Genomic DNA, 26,521 nt, shown 5'->3' on the forward strand with positions numbered 1-26,521 from the left:
AGCCCGAGTTATCCAACTCTGATGGACTACAAGCCACTAGTAACCACACGGCGGGTTTTTATTCCAATTACGACGGCGTCGACAGATTAACAACCTCGGCCACAAAACCCCAACAATTCATCAATAGACAACTTATGAATGTGGCTCTGGGCGTGCGTTGTCCGTTTCTCAGACAAGAGGGGCAAGGTACGGCTCAGATGCCCATAACCATGGAAACCGCTCAGCTCTAACCCGGAAGCAGACGTTTTTTGGAAGAGGTCGTGTGTTTGGGACGTCGTGCGAGCGTGAGGAAAGCAGACAGCGGCAATCATGGCGGATGTAACTGCTCGCAGCCTGCAGTACGAGTACAAAGCGGTGAGTGAGGCTGGCGGTGTGAGGAAGGCTTGCGCTCGGCATTCACCGGGGGATTTGGCATCGGTTCGGCCTGCTTGAAATAAAGTGGGCGGCTCGGGTGCGATCCGGTCTGGCGCGGATAAACTGAGAGCAGGGCTTCGGCCTGTCCTGCTCTGCTGTGGTGATGAGGACAGGTATTCAGTCGGTGGTGGACTGTGCTGGGAAATTGGTGGGGATGCGAGGGGATCAGGGCAGCAGAAAGCGAACATCTGAATAAAGCGATAGCTTCAAATGGCGAAGCCCGGGATCCTGTGTACGAACTTCCACATGTGAACTAGGAAGGAGCCGGATCCGTTTTATAATCTGGGAAAACGGTTCAAAATGATATTCTCACATTGTTTCTCTTTGGGGCAGTCTATAGATATACTGTGCATTGTGGTGGATTGATAGTTTTTATTAGAATATAGTCTAATAAAGAGTATAGTCCTCAGGGGTCCATTTAAACATAAATATAGATACAACGAATTATGATTAATACCTATGTGCTTTGGATCTATATTTTTGTTTAAATTTTATAAGAGAATCCAGGGCAACAAAAGGCTCTTCAGACCATCAAGATCACTCGATCCAGAGTCCGTGTGTGATTATTCTATTTTGCACATCCCTCCCAAAGGCCCTTTGCTTTAAGTCCACAATGTTTATTCCCGATCTCCTCCAAAAAAAACAGTAGTATTAAATACATCTCTAACCTTCAATTCTGTTTCTCAACTAATATAAATGCAACTCCTTTTTGAAAGTGCCAATTGACCCTGAACCACCTTCCTTCTCTGGCAGTTTGTCCCACACGTCCAGTATCCTGTGGGTGGGGGATGAATTTGTGATTGTGAATTTTTTTACAGCTTTATATATAAGTGCAGTTGCTGATATTGGGTACTGTATTGATTTACTGTACATCAGGATAAAATTACATTCTTACATTAATTCCTTTTCTCTTATTGCAGAACTCCAACCTTGTATTGCAAGCAGATCGTTCCTTGATCGATCGAACAAGGCGAGATGAGCCCACAGGAGAGGTATTGTCATTGGTTGGAAAGCTGGAAGGGTCCCGAATGGGAGACAAAGCTCAGAGAACAAAACCACAGATGCAGGAAGAGAGACGTGCTAAGTAAGGACCATGTGTATTACCAGCATTCCAGGATACCAATAATGCAAAAAAAACCATTCTTCTATCCTGATGGTGTTCATTCACATGTATTTATTCAGTTAAATTTAGAACAGGAGAATATGAGGATTGGTCAATCTGAAGGACTTGAAACGTTTTTGTTTGAAGTTCAATATTTTTAATGATGCCTTACAATTTGCAAAGTTCCCTGATGAAACAACAATTCAACTGAGATCTGATGTTATATTAACTTAACAATTACACTTTGTTTCTTCATGGCTGCACCTTACCAGGACAATAAATTACATGGTAGAAAACTTCTGCCCATAGCACATCATATGAACTATCGTAAGCATCGCCATAGACCGTCCACTAGCATTTGTGTGTGTATATGTTGTTTACATCTAAAAGCATACATTCAGCATTTCCTGTCCACCACACTCCAGTGATTACACTTTGCTACAATGCAAATCAATCTTGGAGGCGCAGAACAAAAAACAGATTATCTGGTCATTCATCTCATTTTTGTTTGTGAATTCTTGCTGTCTACAAATTGACTGCTGCATATACCTCCATAACAACGGTGACCATGCTTCAGATGTGAAGAGCACTGTGGACATTCTGATTGGCGTGATAAAACACTACATAAATGCAACTTTTCTCTTTACCTGGCATAACAGCCCTATTTTTATAAAATGTATTTGCCTCGGTGTGTACAACGTCATGAGAGATCCACTAATAAATATATGTGGCATACAGTTGTGGGAGGTTTGCAGATGAGTCTGGCAGATTTCGAACTTTTTTTACCTTTCCGTTTGTTGCAGAGGAGTTTGGAAAAACATTTCTGATCAGGTTGGCCATTTTGCCCAACCCTGTCAGCTGGATGGTTTGACACACAACATACTGTTCTGTTCAGGTTAAATGTGAGTTCCTGTTTCAATTTATTTGTCTATTATTAAAGTGTTTGGGTTCTGTGTCACACAGGAGGAGGAAGCGTGATGAAGACCGACATGACATGAATAAGATGAAAGGATACACGTTGCTGTCAGAGGGCATTGATGAAATGGTTGGAATTGTGTACAAACCAAAAACAAAGGAGACCAGAGAGACCTACGAGGTGCTGCTCAGCTTCATTCAGGCTGCACTTGGAGACCAGGTAATAGATTCTGGGAAATACATAGCCCACACAGCTCCACTGCTGCAAAAAGCTATTAGTTACATTTCTTCCTCTGCCTGGCCCAGTGGAGGCTGTTGGCTTACTGGGTAAAGTTTTGACTGTCGAGCTCCACTGTTTCTACTTATATTCTACACATCTTATATTCAAGGCTGAGATAGATAGATTTTTGGACTCTGGGGGAATCAAGGGATATGGGGATCGGGCAGGAAAGTGGAGTTGAGGTTGAAGATCAGCCATGATCTGATTGAATGGCGGAGCAGGCTCGAGGGCAGTTTGGCCTACTCCTGCTCCTATTTGTTATCTGTTGATTTGAGCATATAATCTACGCTGATACTTCAGTGCAATGCTGAGGGAGTATTACATTGTCAGGGGTGCTGTCTTAAAGATAAGACGTTGACCGTCTGCCAATGCAAGAAATTCCGTCGCACTGGAGAGTTCCCAGTCTCTTTCTTTCTGTCTGGACAGAGATCTGAACACTATGGATATAGTTTTATATTCAATTCCTGTGTATTTAATCTGGCTTGTGTAAAATTGGAGCAAGAAGGATAAATAGCCTCTTGACCTGAGGGAACTGCTAACAGTTCAACATAGAATAGAATTTAGAGATTAAGAAATATATTTATCTTGGTACACCGGAATATTCACTGGAGAATTTAGAATCTTAGAATCATCGAATGGCTACAGCACAGAAGGAGGCCATTCGGCCCGTCGAGCCTGTGCCGGCTCTCATCAAGAGCAATCCAGCTAGTCCCACTCCCCCACCCTTTCCCCGTAGCCCTGCAAATTTTTTCCCTTCAAGTACTTATCCCATTCCCTTTTGAAAGCCACGATTGAATCTGCCTCCACCACCCCCTCAGCCAGTGCATTCCAGATCATAATCACTCGCTACGTTAAAAAGTTTTTCCTCATGTCACCTTTGGTAATTTGTAAGATAAGGAAGTAGGAAATCTTCATCATGTATGGTGGTACTGCTACAGGTTTCACGGAGACATTTAAGTTTCTCTTAAGGTTGTTTTAAGATGAGAATTTTTAGGAACAGGATAATCCAATAAGACTGCATCTTCTTGCCGTACTATTTTGGGAATTTTTTTTGTCCCAAAGGAATTAATTCCAGGACCAATGTAGACTGGTATTTGAATTAATCAGATACAAACCAGCTCTTGTACATTAATAGCATAGCAGTATAAAGAAAATGAATCTTGGTGAGGCACTGATAATTCAAATGTTGACTGGTTTTCACTGGATACACGAAGTCGAGCGTTCTGTGGACATGTCTTTACCATCTTCAGGACTGCATTGGTCTCAGTCTCGATAGCTGGCATGTTAAATATGACCAATAACTGCTTACCTAAAATTAGATGACATCTTGTAGAAATCAATTAGTTTTTCACTATTTAGCATTTTAAAATCTATTACATCACTGAGACAGGACACCAAATCTGCTAAGGCAATCACTCTCTTTTTCTATTGGTTAAATTCTGACCAGTTCATATTTCAATACTTATTTTCGTATGCATTAGCTTTCCTTCATATTATTTTGGCTTTTGCCCGTTCTGTACCACAGGCTTAGCCAGGTTGATTCACTTCCTTTCCCTTCGTTTATGTGGCACTTGTTCTTTTAGCCAGTTCCATATTGCTCGACTTGTCTGTCCCACGTACCCATGTCCACAGTACAGATGCTTGTGGAACAGACAGGATGTGCAATAAGAGATCAGTAACAAGCGTTGAGGTGGAAGAAGCAAACTAGTAAATTTGTCACTGTGAGAGCTGTATTCTAGTAAACACAATGTGTCCAGCTGTTATTAGGTTGCATTTTCTCCGTATTGATTGTTTTCTTTTCCAGCCGCGTGATATTCTCTGTGGAGCGGCAGATGAGGTCCTTGCTGTGCTGAAAAATGATAAACTACGTGACAAAGAGCGGCGAAAGGAGATAGAAATGCTTCTGGGACAGTTGGAAGATACTCGTTACCATGTGCTGGTAAATCTGGGAAAGAAAATCAGTGACTATGGAGGAGACAAAGAGGTGCAGAATATGGGTAAGCAGGATTTCCTAGTAAAAAGGGGAATGGGTGGACTGTATCTTTCAATCATTGTCATATCAGTAGATCACTGAAATGTGGATACGGTACTGTTTGTTTTGGTTATCTGTTTATCTTCTTTACTTTTCCCCTTACCGCTGTGTTAAAATATTTTGTCCCCTTCAGGTGGGTGAAATAGTTTTTTTCATTTCAAATTTCCATCAAAGTCACAATATGGACAGCGATTGGAGAGAGTGTGAGGCTTCTGCTGATCACTTCTGTTTCTTTCTCTCTGCACTTGGGAAGAGTCTCACTTGCAGGATGGCCTCCCCTCACAGCCCAGTTGAGTATATTGGTCTGTTGGCTGTTTTAATGTTTAAAAGTAGCCGTTTCTGTCATGTTCAAGTGTTACAAGGCTGCCTGTCTGGAGTAGTTGGTGTGCTGTTATTTCTGACAGTTCTACCATAGGTTTTCAAACTGGAGTACTCGGGCCTTCTGCCCTGCGGAGTTGGGGTGGGGGGGTACTTCAGGTCATCTCATTTCGGTATTGTACTGTATTTGTTAACTTACTAGCATATTATTTCTGTTGCTGTACAATGATAGTGCTGTTTTCTTTTTGAGTAACTAATGCTATCTTTCTGAAGCTGGTACAGGAGGCCCTCCATGGGTGGGCCAATACTTCTCAGGGCTATGTTCCCCCTCCCCCCGCACAGAAAATTTTAGAAACTATTGGTGTACACAGTCGGAGCGTAATATGGTATTAGTGTTTGCAATTTGTCGTTATTAAGCTACCAAAAGTTTTTCAACCACCTCCTTCCACCGTCTCTTCTTGCATAATCTTTTGTATTTGATTCCATTTAATCTTGTAAAAAAAAGGTTGTTTTTTTGCATAACCTGTGTTGGAGAACAAAACAAGATTAAAAGCAGTGTCCAAGCTGTTGTCGTCTTGGCCCACATACACAGTTTAAATCCTTGGCCCATTAATTTACATATATCTCAAGTTGCTGATGCTAACAGATTTAAAATTTCACCACCAATGAGACAGCAATGCTAAATGCATGCCCACATTAGATCTGGATTGATTTGCTTGGGTTTTGACAGCCAGATTGCTGGGGCTTGGGGTCCACTCAAGATCCTCTGTTGGTTAAATTGGGACAGCTGGTGATGTGAAAGCTTTTTTGTAACATCTGCATTTAAAGAAAACATTATACTTCCAGCTCACCAGTACGACTGCATTTGGCTGATGCTGAGCTGAGAGTGAGACTTCATTATAGTAAAGATGCAGCCCTAATGTGTTAGCAAGTTGCTGTTTTGTAACTGGCAGCAAGTCCTGTTCCACCCATAGTTCTTTTTCCTGTTTCCACCAACCCCCTCCACCCCCCTCCCCCCCCCCCCCCCCCCAACCGTCTTCCTGGTTGCCTTGATAAAACAAAAGATTCTGAGGGGAACTGCTTCCACATCCTGGCCTTGAGATGTTACAACTTAACAGCATACCCTCCTCTTTCAGATGACAACATTGACGAGACATATGGAGTGAACGTGCAGTTCGAGTCCGACGAAGAGGTGAGTGAAGCAACTTCACAAATATTTTCAAAGCTGCTGAAACTGTTTGTAGATTATTCTCCCTCGCTCTCTTTTTCTCTCTCTCTCTCTCTCTCTCTCTTTCTCTGTGCCTGGGGGCAGGGGTGGTGAGTCAGGGGAGAGGTAAACTGTGCCATTGTACATTGGAGGTTTCACGTGCTACATCACTACAGTATGTAAGTGAATGTGTAGTGGGTCACCTGGCATCAGAACACTGGGAGAGTGTTATCTATGTCAGACATTCTGCTACACAAGCCTGTGATAGGGACTGTCACAGTAACTGCTGATTAACCATCCTGATCCACCACCTTTTCATTATTGTTACAGCAAGATGTCACCTGCTGTGTTACGTGCAGGATTTTTAAAATGGAGACACTAGCAGTGCTAGGACGGTCGATTCTGTGAAGGGAAGATTTGTAATTGTGAGGGTTCTCGCACACTCTGTTTGGGGATCCTTTCCAGATTGTGATTACTTTGTTCTGGTCTGTTTATTGCTTCATACCCAATTCCTATTTCAGGAGGGAGATGAGGATGCTTTTGGTGAAGTGCGTGAAGAAGCATCAGATGAGGACACAGAAGGCGAGGAAGCAGACATCAGCTGCACACTTTCTGCTAATGTAAGTTCTGGCATAAATACTGGTGTGGTGTAAACAAATAAGACGAATACACTGACCAGTTGCAGCCTGAAAAGAGCATCTAACCAATATTCAAGAAAATCTGGTGATGATAGAAACAGAGTCAGGGTTATTTCAAATGGACCAATGGAGTGACCCTAGTTCAGCACAATATACCAAACTAAAATACACACCCCAAGTGGAGGGCACCACCAATAAGAGTGGATTGTCTGAACTAAAATTGTAGGTGGGTTAAATTAAAATTTGAGAGTCGGGTTATTAGTGTGTTGTGCTGAATGCTTAGTGAGCTCTTCAGCAAAAGTAGTGCTGTTTTTCTATGTTTTAGCTCGGTACTGCTGGAGATGTGCTAAGTGCTAAGAAGAAAGACCTGCATCCGAGGGACATTGATGCTTTCTGGCTCCAGAGGCAGCTCAGCCGCTTCTATGATGATGCTATCATGTCGCAGAAGAAAGCTGATGAAGTGCTGGATATTCTAAAGGTGAGCTCTAAGCTGATGAACTGGACAACATATTCTAATAGCAACCTACCCAGTGATTTGAATATGTTTTGTCATCCTTCTTTCTTTTTGTACTCGGTGCCCCAATTTTTAGCTAATTTAATTATAAAGTGAGCACTTTGTAAAGTAGATGGGGTTGCAGTGAATCATTTTATTCTAAAGTCAGGTTAGTTGTGTTTAACGTTGTCTTGACCTTTTCTCTTTAGACAGCTGGTGATGACCGTGAGTGTGAGAATCAGCTTGTTTTGCTTCTTGGCTTCAACACTTTTGACTTCATCAAGATCCTACGGCAACATCGTATGATGAGTGAGTATTATTGGGGTGGGGGGGGGTGGCGGTGTGTGTGTGTGAACATTTAGATCTAAAACCTACCCCTGACTGTTTGTATCCAGCCTGGGCAGGGGATAAAGGCATTTTCTCTGACAGCTGGTACAGATTCTAAGTAATGCTCAGAAATGCACAAATCTCTCTGGCCTTTAATCTCCATTTAGACTGATGGGTGAAAGCATCTTTTGCTGGCTGCATATGTCCGATGTGAAATGAGTTTGGCAGTCAAAACCCAGCTCCTAGCTGACATGAGTTTCAAAGGCAATATGACACTCATTCTATATAAATTGTAAATTTCACTGCAGGACTTGGTGTGGTTGGTGTGTGAGAGAAGGAAAAATGTCGCTGGTGCAATAAGGGATGCTTTTCTGAGGTTGTGGCTGAGGCACATTAGGGCAGTGTGGGGAGAACCATTAGAATTTGATTCCAACACTGAGTGCCCAAAGTGGGAAGTGCTCCATTCAGCAGAATAAATATGCCTCCGCATTGAGCATCAAACGCACACAAACCCCCCCCCCAAAAGTCATTATAAAAAAGAAATGCTCATCCACCAGTCTAAACTCATTACAAGGATACAGAGTAGCGAAAGTGGAGGTTTTGAGCAGACGGCCGTGCATCACCGTTGGCTCTGACTGGAGTGCTTGATTCTGCCACGGGGTGGTGTTATCAGAGATGTCTCCTCTTTGGTGAGAGACTGAGTGAAGTAGAGGAGTTCATAGCAGAACAAGTTGCTCTTGGGCTTGACTAGTTGAATGGCTTTTACTTGTAGGTCCAAAGTGGGAATAGTAGTGTGTCCCCTCCCTCAGTCGTACAGATGTTGCCTATATTTTCACAACTGGCTCTGCTTCCTCATAGGACAATACGTACTAACGGTTCTCTGTTTTGTCCTGGTAGTTTTGTATTGCACACTGTTGGCCAGTGCTCAGAGTGAGGCAGAGAAGGAGAGGATTCAGAATAAGATGGAGGCAGACGCAGAGCTTTCCAAGGTTCTCTATAAACTTCAGGAGACTGAAAAAGAGGACATAATACGGGTAAGCTGCAGAACAATCGTAAAATACACCAGTCCTCACCATTGGCAGTTCTACAAACTGGAAATTGGAGAATTTTTAATTATGTTCAGCAAAAGTTGATTCATTATTTTTCCCTTGCAGGAGGAAAGATCTCGTAGAGAAAGAGTTCGTCAGTCCCGTGTGGATACAGACCTCGAAGCGATGGATATCGATCGGGAAGGAGAGGTGAGACTGGTTTAAGAACGAATGCTGGTGTCTTTTAAAGCAACAATCTTTATGTGTAATAGAAAATAAAATGAGGGCAGACGGCACAGAGATCAGTGATTGAGCAGCTTGTGAAGGGGGATCTGTGATTTGTGAAAATGGGATGAATTGGTCTAAAATTTACAGTGAGGCATGCGGTGTGTTGTTACAGTAAATTGAAAACCTATTCAGCTAACCCCAATTCTGGAATAAGGGTGGCACAACTGCTCTGACTGTTCCAAGCCTGGGAGGGGGAATGAACAATTATCCAGGGTTCTTGCTTTTGATTGCTGTACGGTGATTACTCATTCTGCCTTGGTGAAGTACCAAGTACTTGAAGAATGGCCACTGTGTGAGGTACAGGAAATGGGAGACATGAATATTCAGAGTTTTGTGGACAAGAGCCAAGTAACCAAGAAGATTCTTGGTATTAGATATTTAAACAGGAACAATTAAGGAGGTAGATACACTGAGGTGATCTAATTGAAGCGCTCAAGATTATTAAAGGAACTGACCCAGGCAAATTGTTCACTATGGTGAAGGGTTCAAATATCAGGGGAAACAAGTTTTTAAAACATTAAGAAGTTAAGAGTATAAAGGGATATCAGAAGGAACCTTTATTCCAGGCATCTAATATTAGTGTGTAAATAAAATTAGTAGGGATGATACTGAATCTGATAGGCAAATGATCCAAGAGGTAACTCGCTACATTTCTAGGAGAGGAAAAAACAAAGAATTCATATATACCCTCAAAAAAGAAAGGTAGCATGGATGGCAAAAGTGGCAGAGATACACGAGGCCTCAGTAACCCAACCTGCAGTTATACAGAACATCAGGAAGCAGCACTGAGGTGGACACCTCCAATAGGTTTACAGCACTGAGCTCATTGTTTCATTGATGGGCCAGAGACTGATACTCTAAACCAAGTAAGTGTAATGTTAAGAGCTTTTTTGTTGTTTGTGTGTGCTATGGATTCGTGTTTGATGGTGGAATTATTGGCCTTTCAATGCCACACACAGTGCAGAGCTCCGAGGAATAACACTGCAATTTGTAAATCGTTTAGTGATTGGTGAAGTTCTTGCAACCGGTATGTGCTGTAAAGTGGAGTCTTGGGCTGTTTGCAGAGTCCAAGGTTGTCCTGAATATGCAGTAAAAGGATGATTATGGCCAGTAGTATTTTTGATGCCGCATTGTTCCGTGTCTTATTGTGGATGTGAAGGAGCACTAATCTGTGAGGCAGTAAATATTTCCTAGTTCAACGTTAATTCTGTGGTTCCTGTTATTTAGGACTCTGTTTGCTCTTTTAGGTTCTAGCTCCCAGACAGGTTCTGGATTTAGAGGATCTGGCCTTCGCACAGGGGAGTCACCTGATGGCAAACAAGCGGTGCCAGCTACCAGATGGCTCGTTCCGCAAGCAGCGCAAGGGGTACGAGGAGGTGCACGTGCCAGCTCTTAAACCCAAGGCCTTCAGCTCAGATGAGGTGAGCAATCAGCTTAGGAGATTCACTGAGGCCCTTGGTCGATTGTTGTAGCATTTGTGTGTCAATATCGGTTTAAAATCAGCTGCTGAGTTTCATTGCTGACTATTAAACAATCTGTAGTCAGCATATTCTGAAAACAGTGCTGGAAATGTGAATTAAAAACCAAAAATACTAAAGTGCATAGCGGGTCCATCAGCGTCTGAAATGCTAGCCTGTCTTTTCTCTGTCAGATACTGACAGTCTGATTATTCAACTTAACCATTTCTCTGAAGGTTGGTGGAAAGCTGTGGGGGTGAGTGAATTTATTTGTTCCATCAGTAAGGCACATACAATGTCTCCCAAGCAATTTGAAAGCTGCCATCTTGTTGCGGAGGTGTGTCCTCATACTGGGCCTTTGCCAACACTGCGGTGAACCTGCCCAGTGGAAGGACTGAGAGCATTTCATGATAACTTTCCTTCTGGTTGAGGTGCTTCCCCACAGCTGTTTTGGACTTGGTTTATTGAATGAGATAAAATTATACACTTCTCCAGGTGTATGTTTACCTGAAACGAAAAGAAAAAGTGCTGGAAACACTCAGCGGGTCAGGCAGCATCTGTGGAGAGAGCAGAGGAGTTAATGCTTTTAGTGTGGACCTTTTGTCAGCACGGGTCCGCACCAGGAACATTAACTCCTCCGTTCTCTCGACAGATGCTGCCTGACCTGATTATTTTCAGTTTTTGTTTCAGATTTCCAGCATCTGCGGTTTTTAGCTTTTTGTTTACCTGACCTGGGCAGTAGTATTCACTGTTATTCTGAGCTGGGCAGAGTAGTATTCACTACATTATACTGAGCTGGGCAGAGTAGTATTCACTACATTATACTGAGCTGGGCAGAGTAGTATTCACTACATTATACTGAGCTGGGCAGAGTAGTATTCACTACATTATACTGAGCTGGGCAGTAGTATTCACTGTGTTATTCTGAGCTGGGCAGAGTAGTATTCACTACATTATACTGAGCTGGGCAGAGTAGTATTCACTACATTATACTGAGCTGGGCAGAGTAGTATTCATTACATTATATTGCGATGCCGGTTTAGTGCATTCTGGCTACAAGTATATTTGATCTAGATATGACATGGTGTGACGACTGAAGAACTGATGAGACTGTGACATTGGTGTTGCTGAGTTTAAATCACGAATTATTTTAAATGCTGTTTCTTATCATGTAGCTACTGATACCTATTGAGAAGATGCCTAAATACACACAAGCAGCTTTTGAAGGCTTTAAGACACTGAATCGGATTCAAAGTAAGCTGTGTAAAGCAGCCATGGAAACTGATGAAAACCTGCTACTGTGTGCTCCTACTGTGAGTCTATACTAACGTTTATCATAAATCTATTGCAATGTGTGCCCCCATGATACCTTAAATTTGTCACCTGTTTTGTGCACCTCAGCTGGGAGCGCCTGTTTTTAATTCTGGATCTAAATTCTTTTTTCCTCTACCTCTTAGGGTGCTGGCAAAACAAATGTGGCTCTGATGTGCATGTTGCGTGAGATTGGGAAACACATTAACCTAGATGGAACCATCAATGTCGATGACTTCAAGATTATTTACATTGCACCCATGAGGTCTCTGGTTCAGGAGATGGTGGGCAGTTTCAGTAAGGTATGGATGGACACACAAACAATGATATAATTGGCAGTCTTCAGAAAACAAAAGTAGCTTGATAACAGCAACATTAGACGCACCTGTGACAGAAGCAGAGTTTAGTTATGCATGAAGTAGGGACTATTTTCTTGGTCCTAAGCCTGTGGTTATGGAATCACGTGGCTGCAATGAACACAGTAAAATTGGGTGGGACAGAGCACACGGCCATAAGAGAGCTCGTCTGATTTTTCTATCCATTTCACTGAATGGAGTCGGCCCCCTTAACAATTGTGTACTCGTACCTGCCCAATTTTCCTGCAGTTATTGTGCCCGGGCAATATATTAGCCCATACCTAAGACCAGGGAAACTTATCCCAATATCTCCATCACAAAGGTATTAAGGCAGGTATATGGAGTTAGATCACAGATCATCCATGATCTTATCAAATGGTGGAGCAGGCACGAGGGGCTGACTTTAGCTAGACATTGTCACAGGTAGCTTTATATGAAAGGTAAAGAGGAGGGGGTGAAATGGAAAGGAGGCCAGAGCCTGAGGAATGAAAGGCACAAGCTGGGATATAGGACTAGAAAAACTGGAGAGGTAGGGTGGGAGACGCATAGATGCATTTACAAAATAGGAAGAGGATTTTCAGTTCCTTGTGTTGAGGGGACAGGGAGCCAGTGGAGATCGGGGACAGGGAGCCAGTGAAGATCAACATGGTTGAGGTTGAAGATGATAGCTGAGTGGACTTGATGCAGGCAGTGGCACTTTGGTCATGTTGGCTGAAGCTTAAGAGGCCGTGGAGGAGGACACTGGAAGAGTCAAGTCTAGAGGTAATAGGTGTGGATGCGGGTTTCACTGGCAGTCGGGGTGAAGTAAGAGGTATCCTGGAGGTGAAAGTAAATAGTCTTCGTCATGGATAGGATATTGAATTTGAAGTGCAGCTCATGGTTGACCAGGACATTAAGACTGTGCAATGTCTGGTTCAGCCTGAGCAAGCATCTGAGGAGGGATGGAGTTCGCAGCAAGGGCCCTTGTACAAATAGCAATTTTTCATGTGTGATCCAATACAGTGAATTATCAGTGGGTTAGTGGACCTTTGGGGCATATTATAGCCACTTTACCTTGGCCTTGGCACAGTTGCAGCACTCTTGCCTCTTGGTGAGTTTAGGTCCCACTCCTGAGACGTACAAACTTAATCGAGGCTGACACTGCATTGTCAGAGGTGCCGACTTCAGATGAGATCCCGCCTGCTTGCTCGGGTAGATGTAAAAGATGTCATTTCACGATTTGAAGAAGAACATTGGAGTTCTCCTGGTGTCGTGGCCACCATTTATCCCTCAACCAACAACACCACTAATAACTGGTCATTATCCAATTTGTTCATTGTGGGACCTTGCTGTGCACAAAATGGCTGCTGCATTTCTCTACAAAGCAACATAATTACACTTGAAAAGCAGTTCATGGTGTGAAGTACTTTGGGACATCCTGAGGATGCAAGATCCTTCCCCACTTGACATTCACATATGTGCTCTCCAGCAGGCGTTATGGAATGATGACTGGGAATGTGAATCCAGGATGATTTTCCTCTCTCTCTAGCTCAGTTCACTAAGTCCAATTGTAGCATCCCAAATGCACTACTGAGACCAGCTAACTCTGGACACTGGGAATCAAGCCAAGAAAGGATACATTGGCTGGGCCATTGGGGGAGCCGCTACAAAAGAAGGTGTCTACTGTGTACCTTTCTACAACATAGTGACTGAGAGCGGAATTGTGTGCAGCTGACCCATTTGAATGGGTTATGATATCCCGGATTTCGTTACTAACTTTTCTTGTGTATTTTTACTTGCAGCGATTAGCTAGTTACGGGATCAGTGTCGCAGAGCTGACAGGGGACCATCAACTGTGTAAAGAGGAGATCACTGCAACCCAAGTGATAGTGTGCACCCCAGAGAAGTGGGACATCATCACTCGCAAGGGAGGAGAGCGCACCTACACGCAGATAGTGCGACTCATGATAATTGTAAGTACGGGACTGGTGTCTAATCTTTCCCTTCGGTGTTGGTGTATAATCCGGGCAGTAAGTGCTGTGATCTGATTGGCATGGATCACAGCACTTACTGCCCGTAATCAGGCTCAGAGGTCACAGGATAACTTGTCAAAAATGTCACTGTAGGTGCTGCTCCTCTGAAGGTGGAGGCTGAACCACATTGGTGGAGCAGAGTAAAGAGAACCTTTTAAAGAGCCATGTGCAAATTGGCATAGGGATAAACAGATCAGAGAGTTAAATGCGTGGCTCAAAGAGTGGTGTGGGAGACAGGGTTTTCAATTCATGGGGCTTGGCACCAGTACTGGGGAAAGAGGGAACTGTTCCGTTGGGATGGACTCCGCTTAAACCGGGCTGGGACCAACATCCTGGCAAATCGAATAACTAGGGCTGTGGATGGGGCTTTTAACTAAAAAGGAGGGGTCAGGTGAGGGGAAATTTAGAAATCGAATGAGAAAAGTCAAGGCAACAGAGCAGTGTAGTGATTTGGATAGAGATAAGCAGAGTGTGACCGGAAGGGACAGAGAGTTTACCGATAATAGAGCATCAACAAGTAAGGTCAAAGCAGGAAAAAATGGTAAAAGGTCAAAATTGAAGACTTTGTGAATGCACAGAGCATTCGTAACAAGATAGATGAATTAATTGCACAAATAGAGATAAATGGGTTTGATCTAATAGACATTACAGAGACATGGTTGCAAAGCGACTAAGATTAGGAACTAAATATTCCAGAGCACAGGGCGTTCAGAAAAGACAGGCAGAACGGAAAAGGAGTGGATGTAGTCCTAATAATAAAAGATGACATAAGGACAGTGGTGAGAAAGGATCTTGGCTCGGAAAATCAGGAAGTAGAATCGGAATGGGTGGAAATAAGAAATAACAAGGGGCAGAATACACCGGTGGGAGTGGTTTATAGGTCCCCTAATAGTAGCTATACCGTTGGCCAGAGTATTAATCATGAAATAATAGGAACTTGTAACAAAGGTAATGCAGTAATCATTCGTATAGACTGGGCAAATCAAATTGGCAAAGGTGGTTTGTAGGACGAGTTCATTGAATGTATTCAAGACGGTTTCCTAGAGCAATAAGTCATAGAACCAACCAGGGAACAGACTATTTTAGATCTTGTACTGTGTAATGAGACAGGGTTAATTAGTAATCTCACAGCAAAGGATCCTCTGGGGAAGAGCGATCGTATTATGCTAGAATTTGACATTGAGTTTGAGAGGGGGCCGACCATTTAAGACTGAGATGAGGACCAATTTCTTCACTCATCGGGTTGTGAGTCTTGGGAATTCTCTACCCCAGAGGGCTGTGGACGTTGAGTATATTCAAGGTTGAGATAGATAGATTTTTGGACTCTAGGTGAATCAAGGGATATGGGGATTGTGCAGGAAAGTGGAGTTGAGGTTGATGATCAGCTGTGATCTGATTGAATGGCGGAGCAGACTCGAGTGGCTTTATGGCCTCCTCCTGCTCCTATTTCTTATGTTCTTTACTCCGCATATAACTGCCATACCTGACCTGGGAGTACCTGATATTGACACTGGACGCATGAAATGGAAGATGTTTCTCTCCCCAGTGCTGACGTCTCTTGGAGCAGAAAATAAACAGCCTGCCAATGCCAACACTTGGTTTTGCTTTATAGACTTGCTACAAGCTGCTTATTCCCTGACTTTTCCTCCTCCTCAGGACGAGATTCACCTCCTGCATGACGATCGTGGTCCAGTACTTGAGGCATTGGTCGCCAGGACCATTAGGAACATTGAGATGACTCAGGAAGATGTGCGATTGGTTGGATTGAGTGCCACTCTGCCCAACTACGAGGATGTCGCTACTCTTCTGCGAGTTGATGCAGCCAAGGGTCTTTTCTACTTCGACAATAGGTAACTCATATCAGGACCCTGAGTGTGCCTGGTGTTTACACTTGGTGCTATCACTTAACCAATTTAGTAACTACAGTTATTGGACTGGATACTGTAATACCAGTTTAAATTGCAGCAGGGATATCTGAAGCTGTAACTGATGTAGGCTATTTGTTATTTTGCTAAACTCTGTCCAATTAGCATTTCTTCTGAAGGATTTGGGGGGAGTGGGCAGAATGCTGGTGCAAAGTCTCACTCCCATATTGACAATTTCAAGGACAAATGTAGAAAGCATTTAAGCAGGACGTGCATTCCCTATGTGGAGTACTCATCCCATCCTGTGTCTTTCATTTCAGTTTCCGTCCCGTTCCATTGGAGCAGACGTATGTTGGAATCACAGAAAAGAAAGCCATCAAACGTTTCCAGATTATGAACGAGATTGTGTATGAGAAGGTGATGGAACATGCTGGGAAGAATCAGGTCAGTGATATCACGTGGAAACATTAACCTCCACCCTTCCCCCCCCCCCCCCCCCGTCATACTGCTGCCACACTTAGATTGTCACATACAGCCTCTTAGGACTGTGAAATGCTAATTCGGCAGCACACCTTAATATATGTGTACCCCCCAGAATAGATCTGGTTCCTGTGTCTGTCCAAAGCTTATCTGTTTGCTTGATCATGGGCTTGAAACACCAACAATGGGACCAGTTGCCACCATTGCTGTTCACACACAATTCTGTCGTGGCCCAGCAGCAAAGGCATTCCACTGCCACCTACGTTCCAGCTCAGTACCTAAATCCCCAAGGGCACTGTGGCCACTTATCAACCCTCAGCCCTTCAAATGAAGATCTGGGAGACTACAAGGACCGGCTTGAGCCTTGCTATGACCCCAGACGTCGCTTCATGCCGATTTGACCTGCTCCCATAATGGTGAGAAGTTGCATCCTGCCAATGTGATACAGCACGACTCCCCCCACAGTAAACATGGTCAAAACGGTTGTGGTAGAGCGAGTGATGCACATGTTGCGCATGGAAATGGCGGTGGTTGTGGTGGTGAGGTAATGAATTAAAACAGTCAGACCAGAAATGTACTGACTTCAATGTCCTTTTTTCCCCTTTTAATATATTGATCGCAATATGCTAGTTAGCCCCAGTGATACTGCTGTTCGGCTGCATTCATCCTGTGAACTATGGGTACATCGCAGAGCAAATTTTCATTCATGAAGTTCTACACTTCTAAGTGATAAGCTATCCTGTGAACGATGAAGACAGTCTGGTCTTCCCTCCTCCCATTTGGAGAGTGTCAGGGCCAGGTCTGTTCTCCAGGGGTTGTAAAGCCCTGCAGGGATTGTCTCTGCCAGTTTCCTTTGTCCCCCACACCCTCTGCAGGGATTATTTGATCCAAATCTTCTGGCCTTTTCTGGGGGGGGGGTAATCCCTGCCTCAGGTTCCCCCTTTCCTGCCTGCGGCCCTGTCTCTGGTCCCTGTTCACTAACTCTAACATTGGTTTATTTCAGGTGTTGGTGTTTGTTCACTCACGTAAGGAGACCGGAAAGACGGCACGAGCAATTCGAGATATGTGCCTGGAGAAAGACACACTCGGCTTGTTCCTGCGGGAGGGATCAGCCTCCACAGAGGTGCTGCGCACAGAGGCGGAGCAGTGCAAGGTATGAAGTTGCATTATTTACCAACATTTCTGGAATTTCTTTTCTACCTGTGTCTCTCCCTTTACTGTGGCACAGAGAGGGTGTTCCTTCCTATGTGATGTTATGCAGTCCAGCGCTGCTGTACCTGTACATCGTGTCCAATATTGAAGAAATACTTTGGGTGAATTTCCATGGGGGTTCTCCCACTTATCTGGTACAACTTCAGAAGAGTCATGGAATCCCTGGAAAAATAGGGTAGATGGTGCTTGCACCATTTTTCCCGGGCTTTCTGCGGCTCATCTGCCAAAGTTACGGCAAACGAACTGGAGAACTGCGAAAATTTGCCCCCACTGTACCTGAAACAGAAAGGAAGCTTGAAACTTAGGATCTTTTTATTTCAGATACCAACAAACCTGTTGTACATTTCCTGCTTTTGTTTCAGATTTCCTGCACTGGTGGTTTTTCTTTTATATAAATCTGTATCTGCCTCTCTTGCAGAATCTGGAGTTGAAGGACCTGCTGCCCTACAGTTTTGCTATTCACCACGCTGGCATGACCAGAGTGGATCGAACGCTGGTGGAGGATCTGTTTGCTGACAGACACATTCAGGTAATGAGTTCTTGCATAGCTGGTTTCCGGGAGCTTTGTTTCCCCTGTGATGTTCGCATTGTGTGTATATTCTATACTGGTGTATTCAATATAATTGGTTCTATGATCAGAGCCTCAGTACTGTTTTGGTGCTGTGTCCTGTCGCTCCGTGGCAGTGCCTGTCTCAGAACTTGGTGTATTCCAAAAAATGGTTTCTAGTTTCATAAAACATAGTGACACTTGTGTGTGAGGGGCACAGTGAGGTTCTGATCACTGTTTACCATCTGGAACTCCCTTCCTAACAGCACTGTGGGAGAACCTTCACCTCACGGACTGCAGCGGTTCAAGAAGGCGGCTCACCACCACCTTCTCAAGGGCAATTAGGGATGGGCAATAAATGCCGGCCTCGCCAGCGACGTCCACATCCCATGAACGAATTAAAAAAAAACATTCTTAATGGATCTTCACCCCTTTTTCTACATGGCCGAGATACAAACAACCTGCTGTCTGGCCAATGCAGCTCTCTCTGTTCCATGCACCAGGATACCCATGAGAGCAGTGCAGGTACAGCACAAAGGAAGAAGGCAAGAACTTGCATTTATGTAGCACCATTCACATCCTCAGGATGTCCCAAAGCACTTTACAGCCAATTAAGTACTTTTGAAGTGTAGTCACTGTTTTAGTATAGGCAAATGTGGCAGCCAATTTGAGCACAGCAAGGTCCCACAAACAACAGTGAGATAACTGACGAGCACAACACCTCCAGTGGAGATGCACTTGGGTCTTCACTGTTCAAACTCCCTTCCCCCATGACCCTTAAGCTGGATGGCTGACGTCAACCAAGCTCGTGTTACGTATTTAGACTTTGACCTCAGATATTTTCCTTATGCACAGCACCCAAGACCACTCCTGTAAGTGAGCTCTCACTTTCTACGAACTGGAGTGTGCCTTTAACTGCTCAGTATCTAGGTAAATGTACCAGGCCCGGGTATTGAACCCTGCCATTGTATTCGGCTTGCTGGATATGTTACATGCCCTCATGGGATCTGCTTGACATTGGAAAGAAGAATGACTGATTTGGGTCAAGACTACTTCTTTCAGTGAACTTAGCCCTGAGGGTACCATAATGAAAAAACAGACCAAATAAATAATGCCATGGCAAAAACTTTACTTGGGGAGGGAACTAACTTATGTCCCTCCCTCCATGCAACTGTGCACCACTGCTCTACACTCTACTCCCTTCACTGAGGAGCGTGTTACAATTCAAGCTTTCTTCCAGCTTTTTATGTGTTCACAGTGAAGTGCAGTTCCATGTCTCCTATGATCCAAAACTTGCATCTTTCTGCGTGAAGTGAATGAGAATAGTGTGCCACAGGAGTAACAATTAGCCTTTTATTGTGGGATTTTACACCTCAGCGTTAACTTGAAAGTGTAATCTGAGTTTCACTTATTGTGCTTGTTGTTCAGGTGCTGGTCTCCACAGCAACTCTAGCCTGGGGTGTGAATTTGCCTGCGCACACAGTCATTATCAAAGGGACGCAGGTGTACAGCCCAGAAAAGGGACGCTGGACTGAGCTGGGTGCACTGGACGTACTTCAGGTAATGTGACTTTAATCATTTTTGCTAATAACCTCTTGTGCGGAACCTTAATCAAATGTCTTCTGAAAGTCCATATCGACAACATGCATAAACAATTCCCTATTCACCATGCCAGTGACCTCAAAAAATTCAACTACGTTACAATTAGCCTCAATGCCCCTAGGTTGGGTATCAAACAGAGATCCTAATTCTGATTGCCATCTCGTGATTCCTGCTGGAAAGTGCACGTGGACGTTGAGAGAAAACTATCGAAATCAACATACACAGTTGAAACACCCACTGTCTAACCTTAAAAATGAAATGTAGCGGCTGGTAACCGCATTTAAAGGGAGGTGGAGCAAGGGGGAAAATGCTGAAAGTTTCATCTGTACTGTTACAGGCTTCTTAGCAACAAGTCTATGAAGCTAGTAGTGAAAGAGTGGTGTCATAACGTTATATTCAAATAATGACAGGGATAGGCTAGAGAATGATGCAGGCAGTGCCAGGAATAGTTCTGGCTGCCTCCCCTGCAGCCATGGTGTGGCATCGGGAGATGTAAAAAAGAATTGTGCAGTAGTTCGGTACCAAGTGAGAATGTTGAGAGGATGGGACTGCCACAATCTTCTGCTTCTAAATGCTTTGTGTCCACTGAGCTCTTGGTCCTGATTTGTTTGCTGAAATTAATGAAATGACGTGTTTACAGATGTTGGGCCGTGCAGGGCGACCGCAGTACGATACGAAAGGTGAGGGTATCCTGATTACATCGCACGGTGAGCTGCAGTATTACCTGTCCCTTCTCAACCAGCAACTGCCCATTGAAAGCCAGATGATCACCAGACTCCCCGACATGCTCAATGCTGAGATTGTCCTTGGAAACGTCCAGACCGCTAAGGTGAGAAACTGATGTGTACGTCAGCCTCAGGTTACCTTTAATATTATACTTCGATTTCAGGCCATTGAGGTGAAAGGTTCCAACCAACCACATTGGAGACTGTCCTCTATGGGTTGACCTGGGCCCCAGAGGTGAAAGATCATGTTAAGGGTCTGCCAGTAGAATCTGAACTTTAACCTTTTACCTTACAGGATGCCATTAACTGGTTGGGGTACACGTATCTCTACATCCGGATGCTGCGAACCCCGACTCTTTACGGGATATCGCATGATGAGCTAAAGAGTGACTCCCTGCTAGAGCAGCGCAGACTGGACCTCATCCACACTGCTGCCATCATCCTCGACAAAAACAACCTTGTGAAGTACGATAAAAAGAGCGGCAACTTCCAGGTAAGAGCGAGATTCTTAACTTCTAACAACAACAACCAATCTGTCATCAGGTTCTGGAATAGAACCATAACTAAGGTTTAAAGACAGAAATCTGATATTATAGAATCATAGAAAGGTTACAGCCTGGAAGGAGGCCATTCGGCCCAATTAGTCTGTGCCAGCTCTTTACAAAAGCAATCCAGCTCGTCCCACTCCCCCACCCTATCCCCGTAGCCCTGCAAATTTTTTCCTTTCAAGTACTTATCCAGTTCCCTTTTGAAGGTCATGATTGAATCTGCCTCCACCACCCCCTAAGGCAGTGCATTCCAGATCCTAACCATTCGCTGTGTAAAAAAAAAGTTTCCTCATGTCGCCTTTGGTTCTTTTGCCAATCACCTTAAATCTATGCCCTCTGGTTCTTGACCCTTCTGCCAATGGGAACAGTTTCTCTCTCTATTTACTCTGTCTAGACCCTTCATGATTTTGAATACCTCTATCAAATCTCCTCTCAACCTTCCCTGTTCCGAGGAGAACAACCGCAGCTTCTCCAGTCTATCCACGTAACTAAAGTCCCTCATCCCTGGAATCACGCGAGTAAATCTCTTCTGTATCCTCCCTAAGGCCTTCACATCTTTCCTAAAGTGCAGTGCCCAGAACTGGACACAATACTGCAGTTGTGGCTGAACCAGTGTTTTATAAAGGTTCAACATAACTTCCTTGCTTTTGTACTCTATGCCTCTATTTATAAAGCACAGGATCCCGTATGCTTTTCGAACTGCTTGCTCAACCTGCCCTGCCACTTCCAATGATTTGTGTACATATACCCAGATCTCTCTGTTTCTTTACCTCTTTTAGAATTGTGCCCTTTAATTTATATTGCGTCTCCTCATTTTTCCTACTGAAATCACCTTGCATTTTTCTGCGTTAAATTTCATCTGCCACATGTCCACCCATTCCACCAGCCTGTCTATATCCTCTTGAAGTATATCACTATCCTCTTCACTGTTCACTACCCTTCCAAGTTTTGCGTCATCTGCAAATTTTGAAATTGGGCCCTGTACACCCAAGTCCAAGTCATCAATATATGTCAAGAAAATTATTGCACAAACAGGGGTTCTGAACTTTTTTTTATTAGTTTCTGTATTTTAAATGAGCAGTTTCTGTTGTAGCGAAGCTGATCAACACAGATAGCAAATAATAAGTGCTATGCAGTGTTCAGTACTGACGTTCATTCTGAAATGGACACTTCATCCCTTCAATCCCGTAACTTGTAAAATGTCTCGTATGCAGGTGACTGACCTGGGGCGGATTGCAAGTCACTACTACATCACACATGAAAGCATGGCCACCTACAATCAGCTTCTGAAACCCACCCTCAGTGAGATCGAGCTCTTCAGAGTCTTTTCACTGTCCTCTGAGTTCAAGAACATTACCGTGCGAGAGGTAAGTGAGTTTGAAAATTCTCCAAGCACAGCAGGGTTATTGTGTTCAGAATGATCCTATTCTAATGGTAGGGGATGAGCAGTGAACACCCCTCTGTGGACTCTAAAACCCCACCAATGTTTTGTTCGTAAGTTCGACCGGGGTGCTGTAGTAAAAATTGCAATGGTTAACTCCATAGGGGCGGGGGGAGGGGAGAACCGTACCGTAAATTTTATCCTAATGCTTAAGGTACACTTGCTTCCTGCAAATAAATTGCTAACAGTATAAGTTGGTAGGTGTATGCCACTATGTTACTGCAAAGGTTACAGATGCAGGAGCACACAAAGAATGAGTGTTCCATATATATAGGCTCTGAGAACCTGAGGAAAAGAGACCTCAGCCAACTCTGCTAAGGATTGTCCTGAGGAAGCCACAGTGGCTTAACTTATTGCATCTCACCGGGTTCATTAGAAGCCTCTGCTACAATTAGGTGCCCAGCAGTTTGTTTCATGTACATTCGACATCTTTTTCGCAATCACTGATGTTTCACTCTTACCCTGTCCCCAGGAGGAGAAGCTTGAGCTGCAGAAGTTGTTGGAACGAGTTCCTATCCCTGTCAAGGAGAGCATTGAAGAGCCGAGTGCAAAGGTGATGGGAATAATATGGCTAGTTTAACCTGGCTCTTTGTGGGGTTTAGAGGTTGGGGGTGATGCTGTGAAATCACAGCATTTGGAAGTTTAAAATGTACATTTACACCTCCCTTCCATATACACTAACAGCCATGTTCCAGTGGTAATACATAGGTGTCTGTGTACAAGCACTGATAACTGGCCTGAAATGTGTATGGAGGACGACGAGATGGTATGACTGCATATCTCGTTAGTGCTGTGACTCTATATATTGTGGGGTGGGGGGGGTTTGCTGTGACTCAATATATGGGGGTGGGGTGCTGTGACTGTATACATGGCTGGGAGTGCCATGCCTGTATATATGAGGGATTGCTGTGACTATATATGGGGGTGGAGTGACAGTGTATTTTGAGGGGGGAGGGTGCTGTGACCGTACATACAAGGACGCTGGCGTGGTGACTATATGACGCTTGATAACCTTGTGTATCCTGTATTTCAGATCAATGTGCTGCTCCAAGCCTACATCTCCCAGCTGAAGCTGGAGGGATTTGCACTGATGGCAGATATGGTCTATGTCACTCAGGTGAGAAAAACAGAGAATGGCTTCCATTCAGTTTAGTCATGGGCTTTAAAGCTGCTTTTTGTTGTGCAGTGGAAGTAAAAGGCAATGGTTTAATGTCTAATTGCCTTTTATACTACTGTGTATGGGGGGCGGGGGGGTGGGGGGTGGTGATGCATTGCACATTTCTGTAAGAAACTAGCTGAGGGCTGCTTTCTGAGGCCATCTGTATTATGAGGATTTATTAAATTGCCTGTTTTGAACATTCGTTTTTTATGTTGTGTTTCAGTCCGCAGGCCGTCTGATGCGTTGTATATTTGAGATCGTCCTAAACCGAGGCTGGGCCCAGCTAACAGACAAGACTGTCAATCTCTGTAAAATGATTGACAAACGAATGTAAGAAACTTGCACAAAATCATGTCCTGTACTCATAGTAAAAGAATAATTGCAGAAAAGAAAACTTATAGCTGGCCAGTTCTATCCACGCATGATCACTGCCACGCTCTTCAAACAAGGGTGTTCGTGCTGGGGAATACAACACTTTCCATTTCAGCATCAGCAGTCCCCAGCATGGGTCCAACATGGGTAGGATGCGAAGCAAAGCTCCCTCTATAGTGTCAGCCTGGGAGCACTCTCTTTGAGTCAGAATATTGTGAGTTCATGCCCCACTGTGCACTTGAGCCCATATTCGTAGAATCATACAGCACAGAAGGAGGCCATTCAGCCCATCATGGTATTCTCGGTTGTCACTGCAATACTACAGTCCCTTAATGCTGCAATGTCAGAAATGCCATCTTTTGGATGTGACATTAAACCGAGGCCCCACTCCATGCTCGGGTGAATGTTAAGCATCCCGTAGAACTATTTGCAGAAGAGCAGGGAGTTCCCCCGGTAACCTGGCCAACATTCTTCCCTACATCAATACCACTACAAACAGATTACCTGGTCATTAATTTATTTGCTGTTTGTAGTGCAAATTGGCCACCAAGTTTCCCTTCACTACACTTCAAAAAGTAATCCATTGGTTGTAACTTGCTGTGGGATGTCATGAGAATGTGATAAATGCAAATTCTTTGTCCAGCAATGTGCTTCAGCATCAGCAGAACACTCACCAGCATGGCATTTTCTCATCTTCCACACTAACCATCCTGTGGCCTCTCAGTGAGATTCTCAACTAGTGCTGAATGTTATGCTGTGGGTCTGTGTTCACTAGGAACCGTGTCTCAAACAAATATAGAAAGCTTACAGCTGGTACGTAGACACGAATCCCCTCTGGGCCGCATTTGAACCCAGATTCGAAAGCTGGAGGGAGTGTTTGACCCACTGCGCCACACGGGTCCCACGTGAATCTCTCAATATCTGAATAATACTGCCTCGCTTCCTTTTGCCATTGAAATTTAAGCTGCTACTTATCACAGTGCTCTAGAGTAGTAGGATAGATATTTTAGAACAGTACCAGTGAAATCCAACAACTGATGGCCTTGTTTTGCTGACAGGTGGCAGTCAATGTCGCCTCTGCGACAGTTCAGGAAGCTGCCAGAGGAAGTCATCAAGAAGATAGAGAAGAAAAACTTTCCATTTGAGCGACTGTACGACTTGAATCATAACGAAATAGGTAAGAACAGTGTAATGCACTGCATCAACAGGAGTTTCCAATGATATCTGTGTTCGCAGTGTGGAATCCTGTACTGCGAGTAAATTTGCAGGTTCACTGGATGGAAAAGTGGTATGTTCGTATGTGTGTTGGTGATGGGAAATCTTTTGTTGAGGGGAAGGGACATATTGGCTGAGCCTGCACTGGGGGCTAGTTGAAGATTTTGCATTTGTTTTGTAATTTCGCAAGCGGCCAGTGCAGTATTACACAGCCTTTCTTGTTGAGAATTGAAAGTTATTGCAGCCCGTCACTGGTGGCTACTGTCTGAGTTTTGGACACTAATGTACTGCTTGTGCTCTTTTTCCATCCAGGCGAGTTGATCCGAATGCCAAAGATGGGCAAGACAATCCACAAGTACATTCACCAATTCCCGAAACTTGAACTCTCTGTTCACATCCAGCCCATCACGCGCTCAACGTTGAAAGTGGAACTGACCATCACGCCTGACTTCCAGTGGGATGAGAAGGTAGGATAGATCGTGGTTCGTCACTGCAGTTAACCGTTTGAAGAAAATTCAGTTACAAGTTCTGGGAGTCAGATTTGTTTTCAACTGAAAATGGCCAAATGACAGTACGTGCAGCTGAGGGCTCACCCGCAGGATGATCTGTGACTATAGCGTAATGTTTAAAAATTCCAATTTAGCACGCAAGTGTAATGGTGGGGTCTCTGTTCTTTCTGTTACTTGTGTTAAAGGATTGAGTTGGTAACTTCCAGTGTTTGTTTACTGACTTCTCTCCCTTCCCTCTGTTGGCACAGATACATGGATCCTCGGAAGCATTCTGGATCCTGGTTGAGGATGTGGACAGTGAAGTTATCCTCCATCACGAGTACTTCCTGTTGAAGGCAAAATATGCTCAAGATGAACATTTGGTGATGTTCTTTGTACCTGTCTTTGAGCCTCTCCCTCCGCAGTATTTCATCAGGGTGGTGTCGGACCGCTGGCTCTGTGAGTAACCAAATGTTTCAAACTACAGGTGCCACGGAAAGAAAATTAATGCTTCAGCACAGTACCGGCAAACAGCAGCAGCAAGGCCTAATTCCCTTCTATCCTCACACAGTCTGATTGGCATAGATTAAAGTTAACATTCTAATTAGTTTTAGTAAGCCTGAATTTAATATTGAACCCATTTGAGCATTTCTGACTCTTGGGGGTCCCCCTGATCAGCAGTTTCTATA

The 26,521-nt window shown here is 44.1% G+C and overlaps 1 protein-coding gene across 1 annotated transcript in view; it reads left to right on the forward strand.

The window, feature by feature from the left end:
- The first annotated feature begins 248 nt into the window (after window positions 1-248).
- snrnp200 (small nuclear ribonucleoprotein 200 (U5)) overlaps window positions 249-26,521 on the forward strand; it is a 38,742-nt gene continuing 12,469 nt past the window's right edge. The window contains exons 1-28 of the mRNA XM_068001097.1: window positions 249-354; window positions 1,335-1,498; window positions 2,480-2,651; window positions 4,516-4,708; window positions 6,198-6,253; window positions 6,790-6,888; window positions 7,232-7,384; window positions 7,609-7,708; window positions 8,624-8,760; window positions 8,881-8,964; window positions 10,290-10,463; window positions 11,675-11,812; window positions 11,957-12,112; window positions 13,948-14,118; window positions 15,835-16,028; window positions 16,364-16,487; window positions 17,527-17,676; window positions 18,154-18,264; window positions 19,711-19,842; window positions 20,525-20,713; window positions 20,905-21,102; window positions 22,372-22,524; window positions 23,071-23,151; window positions 23,632-23,715; window positions 23,981-24,087; window positions 25,188-25,306; window positions 25,657-25,811; window positions 26,102-26,291. Of these exons, the coding sequence (XP_067857198.1) occupies window positions 310-354; window positions 1,335-1,498; window positions 2,480-2,651; window positions 4,516-4,708; window positions 6,198-6,253; window positions 6,790-6,888; window positions 7,232-7,384; window positions 7,609-7,708; window positions 8,624-8,760; window positions 8,881-8,964; window positions 10,290-10,463; window positions 11,675-11,812; window positions 11,957-12,112; window positions 13,948-14,118; window positions 15,835-16,028; window positions 16,364-16,487; window positions 17,527-17,676; window positions 18,154-18,264; window positions 19,711-19,842; window positions 20,525-20,713; window positions 20,905-21,102; window positions 22,372-22,524; window positions 23,071-23,151; window positions 23,632-23,715; window positions 23,981-24,087; window positions 25,188-25,306; window positions 25,657-25,811; window positions 26,102-26,291 (3,829 nt within the window). The 5' untranslated portion in view covers window positions 249-309. The remainder of the gene's footprint in view (window positions 355-1,334; window positions 1,499-2,479; window positions 2,652-4,515; window positions 4,709-6,197; window positions 6,254-6,789; window positions 6,889-7,231; window positions 7,385-7,608; window positions 7,709-8,623; window positions 8,761-8,880; window positions 8,965-10,289; window positions 10,464-11,674; window positions 11,813-11,956; window positions 12,113-13,947; window positions 14,119-15,834; window positions 16,029-16,363; window positions 16,488-17,526; window positions 17,677-18,153; window positions 18,265-19,710; window positions 19,843-20,524; window positions 20,714-20,904; window positions 21,103-22,371; window positions 22,525-23,070; window positions 23,152-23,631; window positions 23,716-23,980; window positions 24,088-25,187; window positions 25,307-25,656; window positions 25,812-26,101; window positions 26,292-26,521) is intronic.

Source organism: Heptranchias perlo, chromosome 20 (genome assembly GCF_035084215.1).
Source record: "Heptranchias perlo isolate sHepPer1 chromosome 20, sHepPer1.hap1, whole genome shotgun sequence".
NCBI classification, from domain to species: domain Eukaryota; kingdom Metazoa; phylum Chordata; class Chondrichthyes; order Hexanchiformes; family Hexanchidae; genus Heptranchias; species Heptranchias perlo.